General features: G+C 45.0%; 1 protein-coding gene across 2 annotated transcripts in view; it reads right to left on the bottom strand.

The window, feature by feature from the left end:
* Nucleotides 1–19,707, bottom strand: part of PRMT7 (protein arginine methyltransferase 7) — a 654,823-nt gene that overhangs the window by 624,456 nt on the left and 10,660 nt on the right. For both annotated transcript variants that reach the window (XM_085637728.1, XM_085637727.1), the window contains exon 2: nt 14,945–15,135. In XM_085637728.1, coding sequence (XP_085493854.1) covers nt 14,945–15,039 — 95 coding nt within the window. In that variant the 5' untranslated portion in view covers nt 15,040–15,135. The remainder of the gene's footprint in view (nt 1–14,944; nt 15,136–19,707) is intronic.

Below are 19,707 nucleotides of genomic sequence, written 5' to 3'. Positions count from 1 at the left end.
AGTTCCTCCTAACTTTGGCTCATGACATCCCCCTAGCTGGACATCTGGGGCAATCCAAAACTTGGGAAAGGTTAGTGAGTCACTTTTACTGGCCCCAGATGCACCAAAAGGTGAAGGAGTTTGTCAGCTCCTGTGTTACCTGTCAGGCCAGTGGCAAGACAGGTGGCCACCCGAAGGCCCCCCTCATTCCACTACCAGTGGTGGGGGTCCCCTTTGAAAGGGTAGGTGTGGACATTGTGGGTCCACTTGAACCTCCCACAGCCTCAGGGAACAAATTCATTCTAGTAGTAGTGGATCATGCTACTAGGTACCCTGAAGCAATCCCACTTAGGACTACTACAGCTCCTGCAGTAGCCAAGGCCCTCCTGGGTGTCTTCACCAGGGTGGGTTTTCCTAAGGAGGTTGTTTCAGACAGAGGTTCCAACTTCATGTCTGCTTACCTAACACACATGTGGAAAGAGTGTGGAGTGCAGTACAAGTTTACTACACCCTACCACCCACAAACCAATGGCCTTGTTGAGAGGTTCAACAAGACATAGAAAGGTATGATCATGGGACTCCCTGAGAAACTCAAAAGGAGGTGGGATGTCCTGTTACCATGCTTGCTTTTCGCTTACAGGGAAGTGCCACAGAAGGGAGTAGGTTTCTCACCCTTTGAACTTCTGTTTGGTCATCCTGTAAGAGGACCACTATGTCTTGTAAAAGAGGGCTGGGAGAGGCCTCTTCAGGAACCCAAACAGGACATAGTGGACTATGTGCTTGGCCTAAGGTCCAGAATGGCTGAGTATATCGAAAAGGCATCCAAGAACCTTGAGGCCAGCCAGGAGCTCCAGAAGCACTGGTATGACCAAAAAGCTGCACTGGTTGAATTTCAACCAGGGCAACAGGTGTGGGTTTTGGAGCCAGTGGCACCAAGGGCTCTCCAAGACAAATGGAGTGGCCCTTACCCTATCCTAGAGAGAAAGAGTGAGGTCACCTATCTAGTTGACCTGGGCACTAGCAGGACACCCAAAAGGGTCATCCATGTGAACCGCCTTAAACTCTACAATGATAGGGCTGACATCACCATGTTGATGGTGACTGATGAAGAACAGGAAGCAGAGAGTGAGCCACTCCCTGACCTCCTATCCTACAGCCCAAAAGATGGGTCAGTAGATGGTGTGATTTTCTCAGACACCCTCTCTGCCCAACAGCAGACTGACTGCAAGCAAGTTTCGCAACAATATGCTAGCCTCTTTTCCCTGACCCCTGGTCTGACAAGCTGGTGTACCCATGATGTGGACACTGGTGACAGTGCACCTGTCAAGAACAAAATCTATCGACAGTCAGATCAAGTCAAGGAAAGCATCAAAGCTGAGGTCAGCAAGATGCTGGAGTTAGGGGTCATTGAGCCTTCAGAGAGCCCCTGGGCTAGCCCAGTGGTTCTGGTCCCCAAACCTCATCAACAGGGTGAAAAGAGAGAGATGAGGTTCTGTGTGGACTATAGAGGGCTCAACTCTGTCACCAAGACAGATGCTCACCCTATCCCAAGAGCAGATGAACTGATAGACAAATTGGGGGCTGCCAAATTTCTCAGTACCTTTGACTTAACTGCAGGGTACTGGCAGATTGGCATGGCCCCAGGAGCAAAAGAAAAGACAGCATTCTCCACCCCTGATGGGCATTATCAGTTTACTGTGATGCCCTTTGGGTTAAAGAATGCCCCTGCCACCTTCCAGAGGTTGGTGAACCATGTCCTGGCTGGGTAGGAGTCCTTTAGTGCAGCTTATCTTGATGATATTGCTGTCTTTAGCTCCACCTGGCAGGATCACCTGATCCACCTTGGGAAGGTTTTAGAGGCTCTGCAAAGTGCAGGTCTCACTATCAAGGCACCCAAATGCCAGATAGGGCAGGGCACTGTGGTGTACTTGGGCCACCTTGTAGGTGGAGGCCAGGTACAGCCCTTACAACCCAAAATCCAGGCCATCATGGACTGGATAGCTCCAACAACCCAGACCCAAGTCAGGGCATTCCTTGGCTTGACTGGGTACTACAGGAGGTTTGTGAAGGGGTATGGGTCCATTGTGACCCCCCTCACAGAACTCACCTCCAAGAAAATGCCCAAGAAAGTTAACTGGACAGTTAGTTGTCAAAAGGCTTTTGACACCCTAATAGAAGCAATGTGCTCAGCACCAATTCTAAAAGCTCCAGATTATGCCAAGCAGTTCATAGTGCAGACTGATGCCTCTGAGCTAGGGATAGGAGCGGTCCTATCCCAGACCAATGATGAAGGCCAAGACCAACCTGTTGCTTTTATAAGCAGAAGACTACTCCCTAGAGAGCAGCGTTGGAGTGCCATTGAGAGGGAGGCCTTTGCTGTGGTTTGGTCCCTGAAGAAGCTGAGGCCATACTTGTTTGGCACTCACTTCCTAGTTCAAACTGACCACAGACCTCTCAGATGGCTAATGCAGATGAAAGGGGAAAATCCAAAACTACTGAGGTGGTCCATCTCCCTACAGGGAATGGACTTTGAAGTGGAACACAGACCAGGGACTGCCCATGCCAATGCAGATGGACTTTCCAGGTTCTTCCACTTAGACAATGAAGACTCCATAGGACAAGGTTAGTCTCATCACCTTTCGTTTGGGGGGGGGGGGTTGTGTGAGAAAGTGCCATCTTTCTTGCATGGTATGCCCCCACTTTTTGCTAAATTGCTGAATGTACTTCGATTGAGTGTACCCTGGGTTCCTGCCAATCAGGTGCCCAGGGCCTATGTTCCTTCCTTAAACCACACAAACTCCCAATTGGCAAACCCTAGCCACATGTCAGCCCCTAGTAAATGGTACCCTAGGTACCCAGGGCCTTGTGACCAGGGAAGGCCTCTAAGGGCTGCAGCACTCATTGTGCCACCCTCAGAGGCCCTGTACCCTTACACACACACACTGCCCTTGCAGGCTGAGTGTCTGGGTGCAGGACAAAACAAAGAGTCGACATGGCACACATCACTGTGTACCATGCCCATCACCTACACTGCCAAGGCATATGTCAGCCACCCCTCTAGCTGGGTGCATTACGCCTATGGTGTGGGCACAGGAGCAGGAGCCCTGTGCCCCTACAGTACCCGGGTCCATTCCTGGGCACTGTAAGTGCAGTGCTGTCATTTAAGAATACATGGTGCTGAGAGCTTGTCAAACACGAGCTCCACAGCACCATATTGGCAACACTGAAGCCTGGGAAGTTTGGTATCAAACTTCTCAGCACATTGAACCCACACTGATGCCAGTGTAGGATTTAATGTACTAAGCACCCCAGAGGGCATCTTAGAAGATGCCCCCTTACAGCTAACTTACAATCCACGTCTGCTCTGAGGCTGCCCAGGCTGCCACACAGCAGACACGTTGCTGGACCCCTGGGTGGGAGAGCCCCTGCTCTCCCGGGCCTGCAACAATGCACATCCTGGGAGAGGTGAGAAATCTCCTCCCCCAGGATGAGCAAAGGGAAGCTTCAAAGGCATGCCGCCATTTGGAGTTTCCCCAGGCCACTGCAACCCCCCACTCTGGCGGGAAGCTTGGCCGGAAACCCCATACAAGGGCAGGGGATGTGCCAGCCTGCCCACCCCACCCCTCAGGTGGGGGAGGCGAGGTGAAGCACATCTCCGGGCTATCGCCATCTTGAAGATGGGAGGCCCTACCCTATCAGGATTAGGCTACTGCCCCCCTCCCACAGGAGAGAGGCAGGATAGGGGGTGTACCCACCCCAGGACAAGGACCCATTGGTCCCTGGCCTTCACCTACCTGTAACGCCCCTAAATCTAGTATTTAGGGGCACCCTGAACCTTCCTTCCTTAGATTCCAGATAGAAAACGACAAGAAGAGCAAGAAGAACAAAGACCTGCCCTGCAGCTGCTAAAAAGAGAAGAAGACACCAACTGCCTTGGCCCCAGCCCTACCGGCCTGTCGACTCTCGAACCTGCACCAGCGCGGCATCCCTCGTGGCCAGCAACCTCACCAACCCCGGAGGACCTGGCTACCTTTTAGCTCTAAGCCCCTGGGACTCCCACGAGTAGAGGCTCTACTCAAGAAACCTATTTGCTATCCCTGGCACCAGCCCGGGACCGCGGACCCAACACACTCTGCACCAGCCAAGCCTGGCCAGTGCCGGAGTGGACAAAGACCCAGAGGACGACCCCACGGCGACTGTGACCCAGAGTCCGGCACCCAAGGACCCCCCTCGACATCCCGGAAGAAGCCTGCAGCCTCAGAACCAAGTGCCACCCCAGCCGCGATCAACCAGAGGGTAAGATTCCCGACGTCAAAAGGCACCCCTGCACCCGGCGCCCTGCGACCCCCTGTGCCCAATCCCGGGATACCCACCTAACCTACAACTACCCAACTTACCTCTCGAAGTGGTGGTGGCACCTGAAACATCCTCGTCCCCGAGCCTGCAGCCTCTTTCCAAACCGGAACATTCCCATTGATTTCCATTGAGCGCCCTAAGGCTCAAAAGCACCCTGCACCCAGCCGCCCGAGTGGCCCTGGCAGTGCCCTCTCTACACTAACCTACTTCCCCACTTGCCCTGAGTAAGTGACCAGGAGCCCAGCTCCCACAGCCGCGTGGCTTGCCAGACAGCAGCCACCAACCAAGGCCCCCCTATCCCTCATAGGACAACATTGGGCCCAACTCTCTCTGCACCCGGCCGTCCTGAAACCGCTGAGGGTGAACCAACTGTACCTACCTGACACTGGGGGACCCCTGAGTCCATGCCCGGAATTTCAACACTACCAGTCGAGTACTTACCCTTAAACCGCTAACTTCATTTTCCTCATAGGGTAACATTGACTGGCTTTTTCTTCAAAAATCTTCTAAGTGTGAACTTTTCAAAACTGCAAAAATTCACCAAAAATCAGCCAAGTGACAAAAACGAATTTACTCACCTGCTCCTAGGTGAGCTCCCAGTGCTGGATCTTGGTGCCCAGCCCTGACTCTGAAAAGTGTTCACAACTATACTTACCTCTAACTCATTTTTCTCCCATAGGAAACCATTGTCTGCTTTTCTGTGAAATTTCTTCTAAGTGTCTACTTTTGCAAATTTGAAATATTCTTTTAAAATCGTACCATTTCTGCAAACAAAATTACTTACCTGCTTTTGATAAGGACCCGAGTCCTGGGTCTAGGCACCCAGTCCTGGATTACTAAAGTAACGATAAAGTACTCTACCTGCAATTTGAATTTCTTGCCATAGAGATCCATTGAATGTTTTCTGTGAAATATTTTCTAAGTGCTAACTTTTGAAATAGCTAAATATTATTTAAAAATCATTACAGTTATTAAGTCGACTTTCATCACTTGATTCTGCATACTGACCCCAGGCTGGTTCTAGGAGCCAGACCTGGAATTCCAAAAGTAATCTGAAAAGTAATTTATGACAAATAACCTGAATTTACCATTGAGCTCAATGCATTGTTATGTTTAGGAAATAGGATTGTTTATTGCAACCAACTGTGACTGTTTACACAAATTTATTGCTTAAAACAAAAGTATTTATATTCAACCTCTCCTTCTGAGAAAGTATATTTTTACCCCCTTTGTGGTTCTAAAAATAAAACAAGCATATATTTTATATATACAAATCATTGGCCTAGAGTTCAGTTATTGAGTGTGTGAAACCATTTGCTGACTGAGTGTGTACAATAAATGCTTTACACTGTCCTCTGGTACTGCCTTACTGCTCGACCAAGCTACCACTTTTGAGAGTAAGGTCATACCTAACTTTGACCTCTATCAGCCTCTGGGGGACTGTGGACTCTGTACACCCTGTACCTATTAGGGAACAGTATATACAGAGCCACTTTCTCACAGTCATCCTCCCCTTTTTTTAACCCTTTGTAACCACAAAACTCCTCCACTGCTTATCCAAACCTGGACTCTACAGACCTTTTTACTTTTTTTGCATTCTCTTCCACTCAAATAAATTATATAACACATTGAGATTAGATGCAGTAAATAGTAAAACATGAGATACTAAGGTAATGCTATAGTTAACAGGGGCTGGTATGTTGCAATTTAGCTTGTGTGCCAGAATGAAGTAAAAAACAAATAAAGCTATGTTGAACAATTAAGCAACCTGCTAGTCAGGGGAATTATGTATGGGTGTGAGACAAATGGATCAATACAGCTCTTCCCACTTTTCAGGGCCAGTTTCTACTTTCAGATCTGTGTGAAACATTGACATTCACATCTCTTCCACCACCAGCCATTCAGTCATTTCACTAAGCCAGAGATCGATCCTTGAGCTCTTCGGGCTTTTCCACTGAACCACTATGTGTTTCATAGCCTGTGTCAGACCCAGTTGCGGGTCAAAAGATATTGCATATGTCTATTCTTCGATCACAGAAACTGACATCTAATGAAACAATGAATCCACTGTGCCCCAAAATACCTTAATAACTCCTACCCAGAAGGAATGCTCTAAACCCTGCACTTCCAGTACATGATTCAGCATCTTAGACATTCTGCAGGGATATTAGGAATACTTTTTTTTTTAAGAACAGTGGGCATGGGGTACATCCTGTGTAAGTATTTAAAAAGTACTAGACATTACTTGAAGATATTTGGGAGTATACCAGTGTTCTCTTCAATTTGCTGTCTGTGACGGGAACACTGCAATCTCTAGCTCATTTCTCACTAATATACAGCTCCAGGGGGGGGGGGGGGGGGGGGTAGAGATGTGGCCTGACAGCACGACTGAACACTGGTTTGAGGCCCTCATCCAGCAGCCCCCCTAACTAATTCATAAGCATCCTGTATGCTGATGGATAAAAATGACTGATTCCCTGATGGTGAGAAGGGTACATTAGAAAATCCCACCTGACAGCAGACCCCAGCGGGAAGTGAGCGAGGACAGCCCAACAGTGGTCCCTCACTGCAGTGCTTACGAGCAAAAGCTCCAGGAGGGAAACAGTCTTTACAATTAGGTTTTTACTACGTTGTATCTTTACCACACATTTTTTTACCACTTACATGCATTTACAACACATGCTTTACCATGCATTTAAGGTAAGTTGGCGGGCGCAGAGGGTCTCCCCCCACAAGTACATTGTTTTTATATAAATACACAATGCGTTATAAAGGCATGCTCAGTATTTCCCCGTGTTGTGCTGTCATACAACCCTTCAGGGGTGCTTAAAACAGTGGAACGCCTTTCCTAGGTCAGGGTTTCAATTTCACAGGAAACTTAGGGCAACTTTTTGTTAAAAATTAAGCATTCCCTAGGTCTTGCCGCTTTCACCAGCGATTCTAGATGGCAGCTGCATTCCTGGACGGGACCACAGTAAGCTAGCCACTTAGACCAACCCAGAGATTAGACAGGGGATACATTCCTATAAGAAGCGGGAGTCGGCCTGAGGTAGAGCAGAGGACAGGGAAGACGTAGTAGGAGCTGATTCAGCACGCACATCCTCCGAGAGGGGACTAGCGCACAGCTTCTGCAGGCGGACCATCATAACCACAGAGTGGAATGCGCCAGAGGAGGAGAACCATTAGCAGTTAGTGAGACTGGTGGGGTTCTAAAGAAATGAGGTAGCAAGCACTAAACCTGGAATTCAGAAGAGAGATTTGGGATGAGCAGGGCCAGCGTCTAAAGGTAAAGAGAGTTTGAGAACCCTGTGCCTTCCCTCTATATTTTAACAACAGTAAAATTATGGCCAAATTGCACACACACCAATGATCGCCCCAAGATTTATAAATAACACTGAATACATGCAGGCAGTCAGGAGTGGGCCAAGCCAGTACTCGAAGCCAGATGGGGAAAAAAGAGCCAGTGATGATGTGGGGACCAGGGCAAGGGGGTTTGACAGACTAAGAGGCGGCAATGCAGGGGCAATAGGATCCTTGACTACAGGGATCGGGCATGCGCAGACCCTGAAGCAGGGCACGAGATCCTCCCTGGATCAGGCCAGTAAACACCCAACAGTATGGGGGGGAGACAGACCAGCCAGACCATCCCATCAAACCACTTAGACCAGAATAGTAGAAGGCACCAGAACCGACAAATCAAAAGAAGGCTTGAAGAACAGCTGTGAAACCTCAACACTACTGGAACCAATGGGGGCGCAAAATCTTGGCAACAGAGCAATTGATGTTTGCATTGAAAAACAAGATAACACCACAGTGGTGAAAGTGAACCTTGCGCGAATTGTTCTCAACAAAGTCAGCGAAAGGTCCCTTGAAACAGAGAAATTTGAGCAACACCTCACAGCGGATGTGGCTAGCCTAAAAGCTACTGTGTGATCGGTCTCAGATCAGGCCAACCTTTTGGGAGGGTACACGAAGACATAGAGAGAAAGCCAAGGAGGATTAATCTCCGATTTGTGGGGTTTCCAGAAAGGACAAAGAGTGACAACCTGGAGAACTTTCTGGAGCAAAGAGTTAAGAATTCTCTACAACCCACAGGTCTTTCACCATTGTTTGTAATAAAAAGAACACATAAGGCATTGGCCCCAACCTTCACCACCTGTTGTAGCCACAAGGCCAATCATCGCCAAAATCCTCAATTATTTTATTAGGATGTAATCCTGAGAATGAGACCCACAAAATAAAGCTCAAACAATAAGAATATTCCCCGACTACACACAAGAGGTCCACAAACTGCACAAAGCCTTAGTGGATGTGAAGCACAAACTCAAAGCTATAAACCTGAAGTACAAGTTACTATTCCCGGCCAAGCTGATGGGTCATCCATGACGGCAAAAAACACTATTTTTTCTCTCCATAATAGGTCTGGGAGTGGCTTTAGATGGACAGCAGAACAGGGGCAATTTCAACATATGACAGAGCAGGAAGCTCTTACAGGTATGAGCACCAAAGAGAAGGGCCCCTTAAGGGAAAACGTGGGTACAGCAGATCACCAGGCAATGAGGAGTGAACTGTGTTCCTTCTAGATGGAAGGCTGGACACTGACAGCCAGGATGGTAAAGGAGTGATAGACTCTACCCAAATGGACACTTTGGGGGAAGAAAGGATAGTATAACGGAAGACAAAGGCAACTGAACAAAGGCAGCTGGGAACATCAATCCAAAGTATGGACACAAATGTTACCTGGACACCTATGGTGCTTAATCATCATGTGATCAGTATAACATGCGATGTGATGTATAGAAGAGATGGAGAGGGGAAAAAAAGTGGGGTAAAAGCATGGATTAGCGAAATGAAACCACACAATAGGGAAGGGGGCGCAAAGGGACAACTAAACTGTGAAAAAGGGACCCGGACCAGGAGGGAGTCCTATGATCATTAATAAGAGAGAAGAGGATATTAACAGTAGAGTCTGTGGCTTGAGGGGGCGGGGTTTAGCCATAGCAAAGGGTACTCAAGACTCTGACTCTGGTGATCAGAGCGGCTGACCCGTCAGGGAAGGAGAAGGGTTGGTTGGCTTACATACGTGGGCTTAAGACTGAACTATATGTCAAAGCCTAAACTGGCAAGCACTATGAATCGATGCCCTGGAGGAGGGGTGGTCTGGGACCTATATAAGTAAAAGCTGTTACACTGGGAAGTCGCCTGACTGCAATGAACTCACTACCTGGCACAGAGATGATGAGCACTGTGACTAGTTGGATAGAAATAAGACACATGGAATGCTAAAAGACTGAATGGATTAGCAAAAAGATGTAGGGCACACACCTACCTTAGGCAACACAATATCGGAATTAAGCTTTTTCAGGGGATGCATCTGTCAGATGAGGAAGCTAATAAAATGATGAGGAAATGGAGGGATCAGATGTTATTCTCTACATATTCCTCTTACAGCAGAGGTTAGCAAAATGGCTGGCACTGGTGTGCCCTTCAAGCACAGGCATTCACAGGCTGATGTAGAACAATATATGCTAGTGTACAGACTTCTGTTTGGGGTTGAAATTTGCCTCCTGAACTCATATGCACCAAATGCAGATGACAAAACCTAATACTGGACTCTAGTGGACCTGATACTCCCCTTCATTGATCTTGCCTTGATCTGAGCAGGGAACTTTAATTGTGTTTTAGAGGGATATGAATAAACATCCTCCTATGCACCATACGAAGCTAAAAAGAAGAAGCGCATTTTAGGAATAAATGGAAAGAGTGGGGTGCATGGATATCTGGAGAACTATGACACACAGGCAATGCTTGTGCCACTTGGTGATTCGTAGTACATATTGCTGATTGGACCGCATCTTAAAATCGAGAGGTTTTAGCATCAGGGTACGGAGTGCACAGTACCTGAACAGATTTCTCTCTGGCTACTCTCCACTTATGATAAGAGTATGACGGGGGAGGCAGCAGGAGTAGGCTATGGTCTGGTGGTTAAACCCAGAAGCTCTGAGAGAAGCAGCTTTTCATCCAGAGATATAGGCGTCATTGGAAGTCTACCTGGAAACTGGGTGGTTAACAGATACCAGAGCAATAGAATGGGAGGCCTGGAAAGAAATAAGCGAGGAATGCATGAGTAAAATACACATATACAAAATGACAATTACAAAGTACTTTGCCCCAAAAGAAGGAAGGCTGGCCCAACTACAGGATCAGGAAGCCATAAGGCCAGCAAAAGTGAGAGAAATATTGAAAGCTAGGTGAGATATAGAGAAGACCTCAATGCATTAGACAGGTACGCCTGACAGAATTCCAAAAATATGACACTGGGAGGGAGATATATATCTGGGAGACTTTTGGCCAGGCTATTAAAAAGAGGGAGTACGCCCTTTAACACGTACCCTAAACAAGCCACAGAAATTGGTGGCAGTGATACGACTCAGTATTAATTACACTCACTCCAAGTATCTGGCTCACCTGTCCAGCAAACAAGTATAGTACTGTATGTCATGGATGGAAGCATTCCTGGAGAGGGTTGATCTTCTTAGGCACACCCAGAAAGACAGAAAAGCTCGAGCTAGATATTACAAGAGAGGAGATTGTGGCAGCTATATGTGGACTACCTCCTAAAGAAACCCCAGGAGCAGATGTCCTTCCCTCTGAGTTGTATCAAGTCTTTGGAATGTAGTCCCACACAGACTCCTGGAAGTTTATGCGGAAGCTAAGGAAAGAGAGACATTACCAGAAACAATCAGGGAAACTGTTACGGTCATGGAACCCAAACACGACAAGGACTTGGCAGAGTCAAGCTCGTATACACCATTATTGTGCTAAACGTGAATACAAGAGTGCTCTTTGAAATACTCGCAAATAGACTGAGGATCGTTGGGAACCTAGTACACAATGACCAGCACAGATTTATTCAAGACTGTAGCCCAGTAATGAACCTAAGGCGCCGGAGTCATTTATAACCCACCAAAGAGAATGCACAAACGGAATGTGCTCTGGTGGCACTTGATATTGAAAAGGTGCATGACAAACTAATCTGAAAATATATGATCATGGTCCTCATTAGAATCAGCTTTGGTCCAAACTATTTGGGATATTCAACTGCTGTATCAGGAATCCATGGCAAGGGCCACATCTGGTGGCATGATTTCAGCTAGATGGAGCATAGAGAGGGGCACCAGGTAGGGATGCCCCTTATCATTATTGTTTGCCCCAGCACTTGAATTGCTGGTGGTCTGGCTGAGAGTAATAATGCAGCCCTGAGGAATCAGAACTACATATACATACTACATATAGTGTCAATGTCTGAAGATGAAATTTTAGTGTACTTAACCTGCCATAAGGACTTGGTCACCCTTCTCCTGTAGGAACTAGACAGTTTTACGAAAGCCTCTGGACTGGGTATTAATAAGAATAAAACAATCCTCTGTCCGCTGACTGACTTGGAAGAAAAGAAAAGCTGCCCAGGACAGGAATAAAATGGGAGCTCCCGGGATTCCAACACCTGGGGATTTGAATGTCTCACAAGGCAGAACTGCAACATGAACATTTCATGGGAAGGGTAATGCATAGGATAAAAGCATAAATGCACTCCAGGAATTCCCCCCACTCTGCATTATGGGAAGAGTAGCTGCGGCCAAAATGGTGCTCCTCCCACATTGCCTCTAGATGCTACAAAACACTAATGAGCCCAATTCCTTGATCAACATTTACAGAAATAGTCAGTCTTCTGATCTTGCTGGTGTGGGCTCGGAAAAGGAAAAAAAGTCCAGCTGGACATCTTCAAACTGTAAAGAGATTGGGGAGGGCTGGGCTTGCCAGACCTTGCGCTCTATTATATAGCTTCACAGCTCCAACACACAGCAAAGTGATGTGAAGAATGAGAGACTTAAGGAAAAAGCTACTCAAGAGCCTAGAGAAGAGGGGACACTGCCAATCTGTCTAATGACGGCAGGAACCAACTGGTCAATGCCCCATATATTGTGCAGAAGCTTGTAACAGCATGAGAGACCATGGTCAAAAGAGACTTGAAGCAGCCACCATTCAGAAGATCGCTGCAGTTAGTGTGGTTGTAGCCATTTTGACAAATACGTAACACAATGTCATTAACAGCCGGGTGGGAGGGTGCCAAAGGAAGTGAGATCTATAAGCGGGGGGCAGGTTTAGAACTTTAGAGAAGGCCCATGAGTCATTTGTGGATTGACCTGGACAGTTCCTCTAGTTCGCCAAGCTAACCCAAACACTCAAGGGGATATGGACAGGGACAGCATTTTAATACCCAGTACATAACAGGTAGAGGGTGCTTGAGGAAAGGCTTGGATAAACACGGGAAATGGAAAAGGAGAATCACAAGACCATGAAGAGGGATTTATAATAAGATACTGTAGTTGTTAAATAACCAGGAGAATGCAAAAAAAACAATTTGCAAAACAGATAACTACTATGAAAGACCAAACATGATATTTAACAACATGTGTGTAATAGCTCATTGTAGGGAAAACAAGTTGTTACAATGTTTAACCACTGGAAAATATAAATCTGAAAGAAAATAAAAAAGACACTCCTGTCTTAGACACCCACAGCAGAGCGCCCTATAAATAGGTGAAATGGGGTGGCAATGCTTCATCAAGGTGATAAGTGGATTCTGGCGGTCTTACCAGGAAGCACCCCAATGTCAGGAAACGCCTCCTTGCTCTCTGCCTACAACTCCGAAGTAACACATTAAAAGCTGTCTCTTAGAACATGCCACAATGGTTATCACCATTAAAAGGGAAGACATCTGAGTACACAGGACCAAGGGGCCTTGAAAAATTACTGGACTCAATGGACACAACTTAAAAGGAAACCACATCTTTCTACACCCAAAATGACAGCGACTGAGCCCTCCGCTCACCCAAAAATCACAAAAAGCCCTCCAAGGGTGCAGGAGACAATGAGCAGCAAGGACAGACACACATGGACAAGGAAGCTTGCACCACATCGTTGATGCATTATTAAAGGTAAGGACAAATCTGGGTCACTTTTGAAGGAAGCCCAGACCACTGATGGCTCTTCCTCAGGCCCTGCATCCCGAATACTGAGTTATCTTTTACACCAAGGAAGAATCGGATGTCTAACCCTCCTCAAGAGTATGTGCTCAAATGATCCCATATAATTGCTCCTGGTTGCAGCTGACTGATAGATTCTGGGAACAGCCTGGGTTCAAGACAACTGAAAGATCACTGATTCCCATACTTTTTTGGGCTCACAATCCTATGTCTTGTGACACACTCCTGTACCTTTCCTCTGTGCCTTGCGCTCACAGTGATCTGTTCATATGGAGAAGGGGAGAGGCCCCACTGTCCAGCACACACCTCAGTGCCTCTTTAGTGCAATTCTGGCATATATATTAGAGCCTCCGCTGTGCACTGGCCATGCTGGGAGCAGAAAGAAATTGCCTACCTAGAGCAGCTGATTGTAACTAGTGCACTCAAAGCCTTTGATGCCTTATGAATGGAATTCTCACTACCAGAGACATTTCATTGGCATATCCTTCAATTGACTCACTGCCTAGATGGCAGGTTTGGAGGCTGAAATGTGACGCTACCAAAATCATCTATCTTAGCTACATTAAGAAAGACAGAGACGTAGCATCAGGCTTACGCAATGTTGTTATCGACCACCTCCTCTCTAAACAGGCAGTGTCAAATACCAGATGGTCTGGCAGATGGCTCTGAATAGGGCGTACTGAAAGGACGACTGTTTGTCCCCATCGGTAACCCACAATAGAGATCTTAGGGAAGTAAAGCTGATTTTTTTTACTTCAATGTGTTCCAAAAGTGCTACTGGTCCACCTTGTAAATTGTGCAGGGCACCCTTTTGACCTCACTCTAACTCCTAGAGCTATAATATAACAACAATGCAACCTGCTTCACGTCCTCTGGCACTTGCCAGAACATGGGGAGGCCCCCTCTATGACATGAGCGAGATGACAGGTGTAACAAATCACAGACAAATATGTTTGGCAATATACCTGGGAGTACCCAATTTGTTTATCTTATGCAAATGGAGACTGCAGTTTGTACCCACAATACCCTTTTGACTTGCTGAGCTTACGTGGGTTGCTACTTGTGAGGGTGAAGTTTACAAACTCCATAACCAATTGGATACATTTATCGGTGTCTGGGTACGATTTCTTGACTGCTGCCACTACCTTAAATACCCATTGGCAGTCACAAATGTTGAAACCCCCACCATGCCTTTCCCTTGTGGCTAAATGGCAGGTGACACTTATAGCATTGCAGAAAGCTTTCCCAGACTACTTAACTGAAAGATAGTACCCTTGTTACTGCCCTCCTCACTTCACCTCCCTCATCCCACACATTAATATCCTTACGTGTGAGCTGAATCCTCACTACTTCAGCCCTTGTCAAAATGACATTGTCTCCATTCCCCATATCCTGCCAGGGTATGCTTGCATAATATATAATGCTGTGAGCCTCTTTAGGCATAGAGTAACTGCCATATGAGCAAGTTTGTTAGTGACAGAATTAAAAGTTACCACCTAAAGAGAAGAAACAAAGTAATAATGTTCTGTTACTTGTTATTCTCCATATCCACAATTCTTTACCTTGCGATCTCTTGGTGATAATCATAGTTCTCATCTTCTTCCACCCATTCCACTGCTCCTGTGGTGGGATTTGCCCTGCCACAGAAAACCTTCATTTCAAAAATGAGTCAGACTGGTGGCAGTAACGGACAACTTCTTTGTGGATTAGAGCTTGCTTCTTTTCCTTGTTATGCTGTACTCCAGTTAAGACGCTACAAGAGATAATCAGGTGCATTAGATAGAGAATTTACGTACAGAACCTACAGTCTATCATGGTGCACACAACACAGCTGAAAGTGTCCTTGTGCAAAGCATCTTTTGAACATTGTGTCAGTTCAGTTTATACACTTTATTCGGGTAACTTGGTACCCATAAAAGCACAGCAACATAACAAGTTGAATAACAGGCGGAGAGTGAAGAAATACACGGTAATGAACGAATTACAATAAAATCAGACGTAACATTATAACAAATTAAATAAATTAAAAAGAAGTTCATTAGTAGTGAATAGAGTACTATTGTATAAAATGTCAATTGATCCAACAATTGTACAGAAATGTTCAGACATAATTAGAACTTAAGGATTAGACATAGTCTTACATGCTCGAGTGGAAATTCTCAGAAATGTACTTATGCGGAAAACCAACTCTTCATCAGTCAGAGTAAGTATGCACGAATAGGCAGTATCCAGGCAAATAGGCCTCTTCTTTTTTAAAAATGGGTATAAAAGCCACTTAATATATTTCATGTAATATTTACAGAAAAATAGAAAATGTAAAATTGATTGGCCACTCACCCCGTCACATGGACATGGTTCATGATCAAGATTGGGGTGGTAACCAAGAGGAAAACACAGTGCATATTTGACAGTTCCTGCTCGTAAACGGAATAATAGGCTCCTTTCCCAATGACTCATAGGTAAGGTGTGATATATAGGATGGGGATGGTGGTACTGCTCTATGGACATATAACTAAGAACAGAAGATTTCTTAGGTTCCACACCAATCCTTTCTGTATTATATAGTGAATATAGGGCATCTCTAACCTCTTTTTTGTGCGCGGTATCAACTGTGCTAGGATTTTTAAAAGAGGCATTCTTTGTTAACACTGCGCAAGCTTAGGTGCATTCCAGTCAACCAAGGGATATCCATCCCTTTCTCACACTTAACACAGTCAGTAATAATCTCTCTAGTTAGAGAGGCAGCCTGATTCTTCCAAACTGATAACCAAAAAAGAGCTGGTCGGGCACATATAAATTCTGATATATAGTTAAGATTAAGTTCTCTATGACAAATATATTGTGAGGTGGAAATTGGGATGCCCAACAGTTTCCTGCAAAACCGGTTTTCTTCCTGCTGAATACAGGAACTGTTCGCAATACCCCAAATCTCCGCCCTGTATGTGGCTACTGGGATACATTGTAATTTAATTTTTTTTTCAATAGCTCAAATAGCGCCAGTGGTCTTTAGACGGGGAAGGCTAAGAATTGAGTTGGTGGCCTTTAAGAACTTGCTCCTGGAGTGAGTAAGATGCTCAGTCCAGGAGCCGTTCGCAGCAAAGACCAACCCAAGATATGGGAATGTGCGGGTGCTTGTCAATTTCTGGCTACCCACAACAATAGAGCTTAGCTGACGTTTCCCAGGGCCACAGGACATTAAAAATGATTTTTTTAAATTAACACATAGGTCCAAACTATCCATATGCTTGACAAAAGTCTGTACTAAGATACGCAGAGAATTCGGGGTGCGGCCTATGAGAACCACATCAAATGCACATTGTGTCATTTTCTCTAGTGGCATGTTTTACAGTATTACTTGAGTACAAAGCTACATAATGCGATACATTACAAATTATACTCCTGACTCACACCAGTACTAATACTAACAATAGTTTTATCCCAAAGCATTCTTCCAAATTCAGATCAATGAAAAATGAGGCCCCACTTTATGAGGACTCTAAAAAACTCAATACAGGAAAATGAACACTCACACTACATATTGTCATAGGACCAACGTCCAGAAGGAGGCAGTGATATTGGCATTCATACCTTCCTTTTAAGGATAATACTATACACAGACCCTTTTTCAATAGATAAAACCGATACAGTGTATGGTCCTAGTCACAGGCTGAGGCACCTAACACTCACAAAAAAGTCATTCATGACAGTTATAGAGTTATATGGTGATGGTTTGGGAACTAAACATGCACAATTAGTCCCTTTATGCCAAGCATCCCAGAAACATCCAAAACTAAAGTATATTTCAAAGTCTCACTTAACACCAACCTATCTATTGATATGTATCAATGTAATTTAGAGAGGTGTACTCACTAGGCAAACCTGACTACTCTTGGTACTATTTACTGAAAAAAGACTCCAACTGAATTTCTGTGGTGGGCTGGATTTTAGTCAGTTTCAGATTCATCTGATGCTGTAAGCTATTAACAGGTATGAAATACATTCTGGTTTGAATAATCTTTTTAAAAAATCAAAAACCTATGAAACAGAGTGCTGCTATGTTAAATTAACCAAGCCTGTAAATCACAAATGTGAGTGAAAGATCAAACCAATAACACTATCAAATATATACCACTGAATATTAAGCGGATATGCTGGTGTGTACTAATATAACCCAATAGAATTAAAAAAATTATAGACAACCCCACAAACTGGTTCAGTAATGACACTGAAATACAACAGCCTTACGCATCAGGTGGAACTGTGCTAACTCACAAATTTCTGTGCAGTCTCTGATTTTTGTTTTGATTAAACTTAGAATGTGTACTGAAGCAGCAAGGATGGAGAGTCACAGAGGCACTCTGCCAAGAGGCCAGAAGCTGCTGAACGGTTCTCAAGTAAGTGTCTGTATGTGTCCTTTTAGGATTAAATTTTTTTTATTAAGGGATAAAAGAAATAACAGCAAAGGATAAAACACTCAACTTACAACCTTCATTTCAGCAATATAAAATATACTTCACTTCTCCTCAATATGATTACAGGTAACAAATGTAACAATATCAAAGGTTAATTAACTCAATCTCTGGGGCTCATTCACTAAACACAGAATGGAGTGGTCAGAGGAAAGGGGAACCTCCAGCACAACCGTGTTCTATAAGTAACATGCCTCACCAGCTACAATTGCTAAAGTCAGAAATACAGAGAATTTTGAAAGGTCCCCAAGGCCTTTAAATGTGGCTAGAAACTGAACATGCAAAATACAATTTCCAGCTTGCGGTTAGCTTCTTCACACTTCACCCTTGGTTTTGCGAGTCATTTGGAATTTTTGGGGAACTCAGAAAGATCTCTCACCACCTCCAACTATTTAAACTGAAATGTTTTACCCCCATCATGTACACTGCCTAGCTGGGAATACCAGACAAATCTGCCTGTGGCTAGCAACTCTTTTTTGAAAACCTGATGATCCTGTCTCATCTTGAAAGTTGAATGGCTTAGATCTTCGAAATTGCCCATCTCCAAACTTATCTTCCCTGGTATCCGTCTACTTAACACTTACTCATGTTCCACAGAGTTACCAGAGCAGCAAATATCATCCCAAGATTCTTCCTACTTCCCGGGGGGCTTTTGGTAGGAAGACACAGCTCAACCAAGATCACTTCACTTACTTCTGTACCAACACCACTGTTGTATGGAAAAAAGTTGTACCTCAACTTCCAGATCACCCATCTCAGACTTGAGCACCCCCAGGCTCCACTATGTCGCATGTGGCATTTTTTGTGGGGACATCATCCCTCTAGGTATTTCCTAACAAATAATGATCACAGCATCTACCCAAACTGGAGGTAAAACGTAAGCATATATCATTATAATCAAAGCAAAAATTGTGAGAATCACTCTTTACAGAATCCAAAGCAGGAATTTCCCCCTCAAATCAGACACATTTGAAATATAGAAAGACAGGAAAGGTATTCAAAGCAGGGAGGAAGAGAACTGTCCCTAAAGAGTAATGAAAGTAAGGCCTAAACTAGAACAGGAAAAAGGTCAGGGCAAAGTCTCAATACTTAAACAGTCAAGGCAGGGCAGCAGGAGCAGGTCTGATCAACTGGAGTAGTGTTAGTTAGCCTGTCGTCTTTCCTATTGAGGAAGTTGCTGAGATACTACCCTTCGGTGATTGACCATTTATATAGCCCTTTCCCTAACTAATAATTAGTTTTGTGTGTGCTGGCGTGGTGACAAGGTCTCATCAGAGTGCACTGCAATATACAAGCAGAACTTGCATGCATGCGGCTTCAGCTGCCTGTAAGTGTTGGTGTAACTTAGAGACCCTGACTGTGGGGACAGACTCCATATGGTGTTGCAGTCTCTAGGTGCCACCTATTTTCCAGTAATCAGGTCTTTGGAGTGAGTGTTTATGCAGTGTGTGCAATGATGAGGGGTCGATGATGGCAGGACAAGCACAACTGTGCTCAGTCCCAACACCGGGGGATAATCTGCCATAAACTGTAGTAGCACTTCTGAAAAAATTGAGATTCTTTCCATGTGGATTAATAGCTAGAGGTTTGCCTAAGCGAGTCAAGATACTCAGGAGAATTATTTCAGAGCCACATGTTTTTAAATACAGTACTAAATAAGTACAATGTGTCTTCCAATTATTACCTCATTTAACCATCTAAAAGCCCTACTTAGAGAGCCGCAGAGTGGGACATTTGCCAAAAAGTGGAGGATGTCCCATCTGCTTTATTTCTAGTGCCACCGACATCAATGCACTTTTAATACAGAAAATTAGATATTTGCCAGTTTTGACAAATGTCCTGCATCCTCCCAATTC

This window comes from Triturus cristatus, chromosome 12, assembly GCF_964204655.1.
Source record: "Triturus cristatus chromosome 12, aTriCri1.1, whole genome shotgun sequence".
In the NCBI taxonomy this organism is placed as follows: domain Eukaryota; kingdom Metazoa; phylum Chordata; class Amphibia; order Caudata; family Salamandridae; genus Triturus; species Triturus cristatus.
This window is presented reverse-complemented; position numbering and strand designations above follow the sequence as displayed.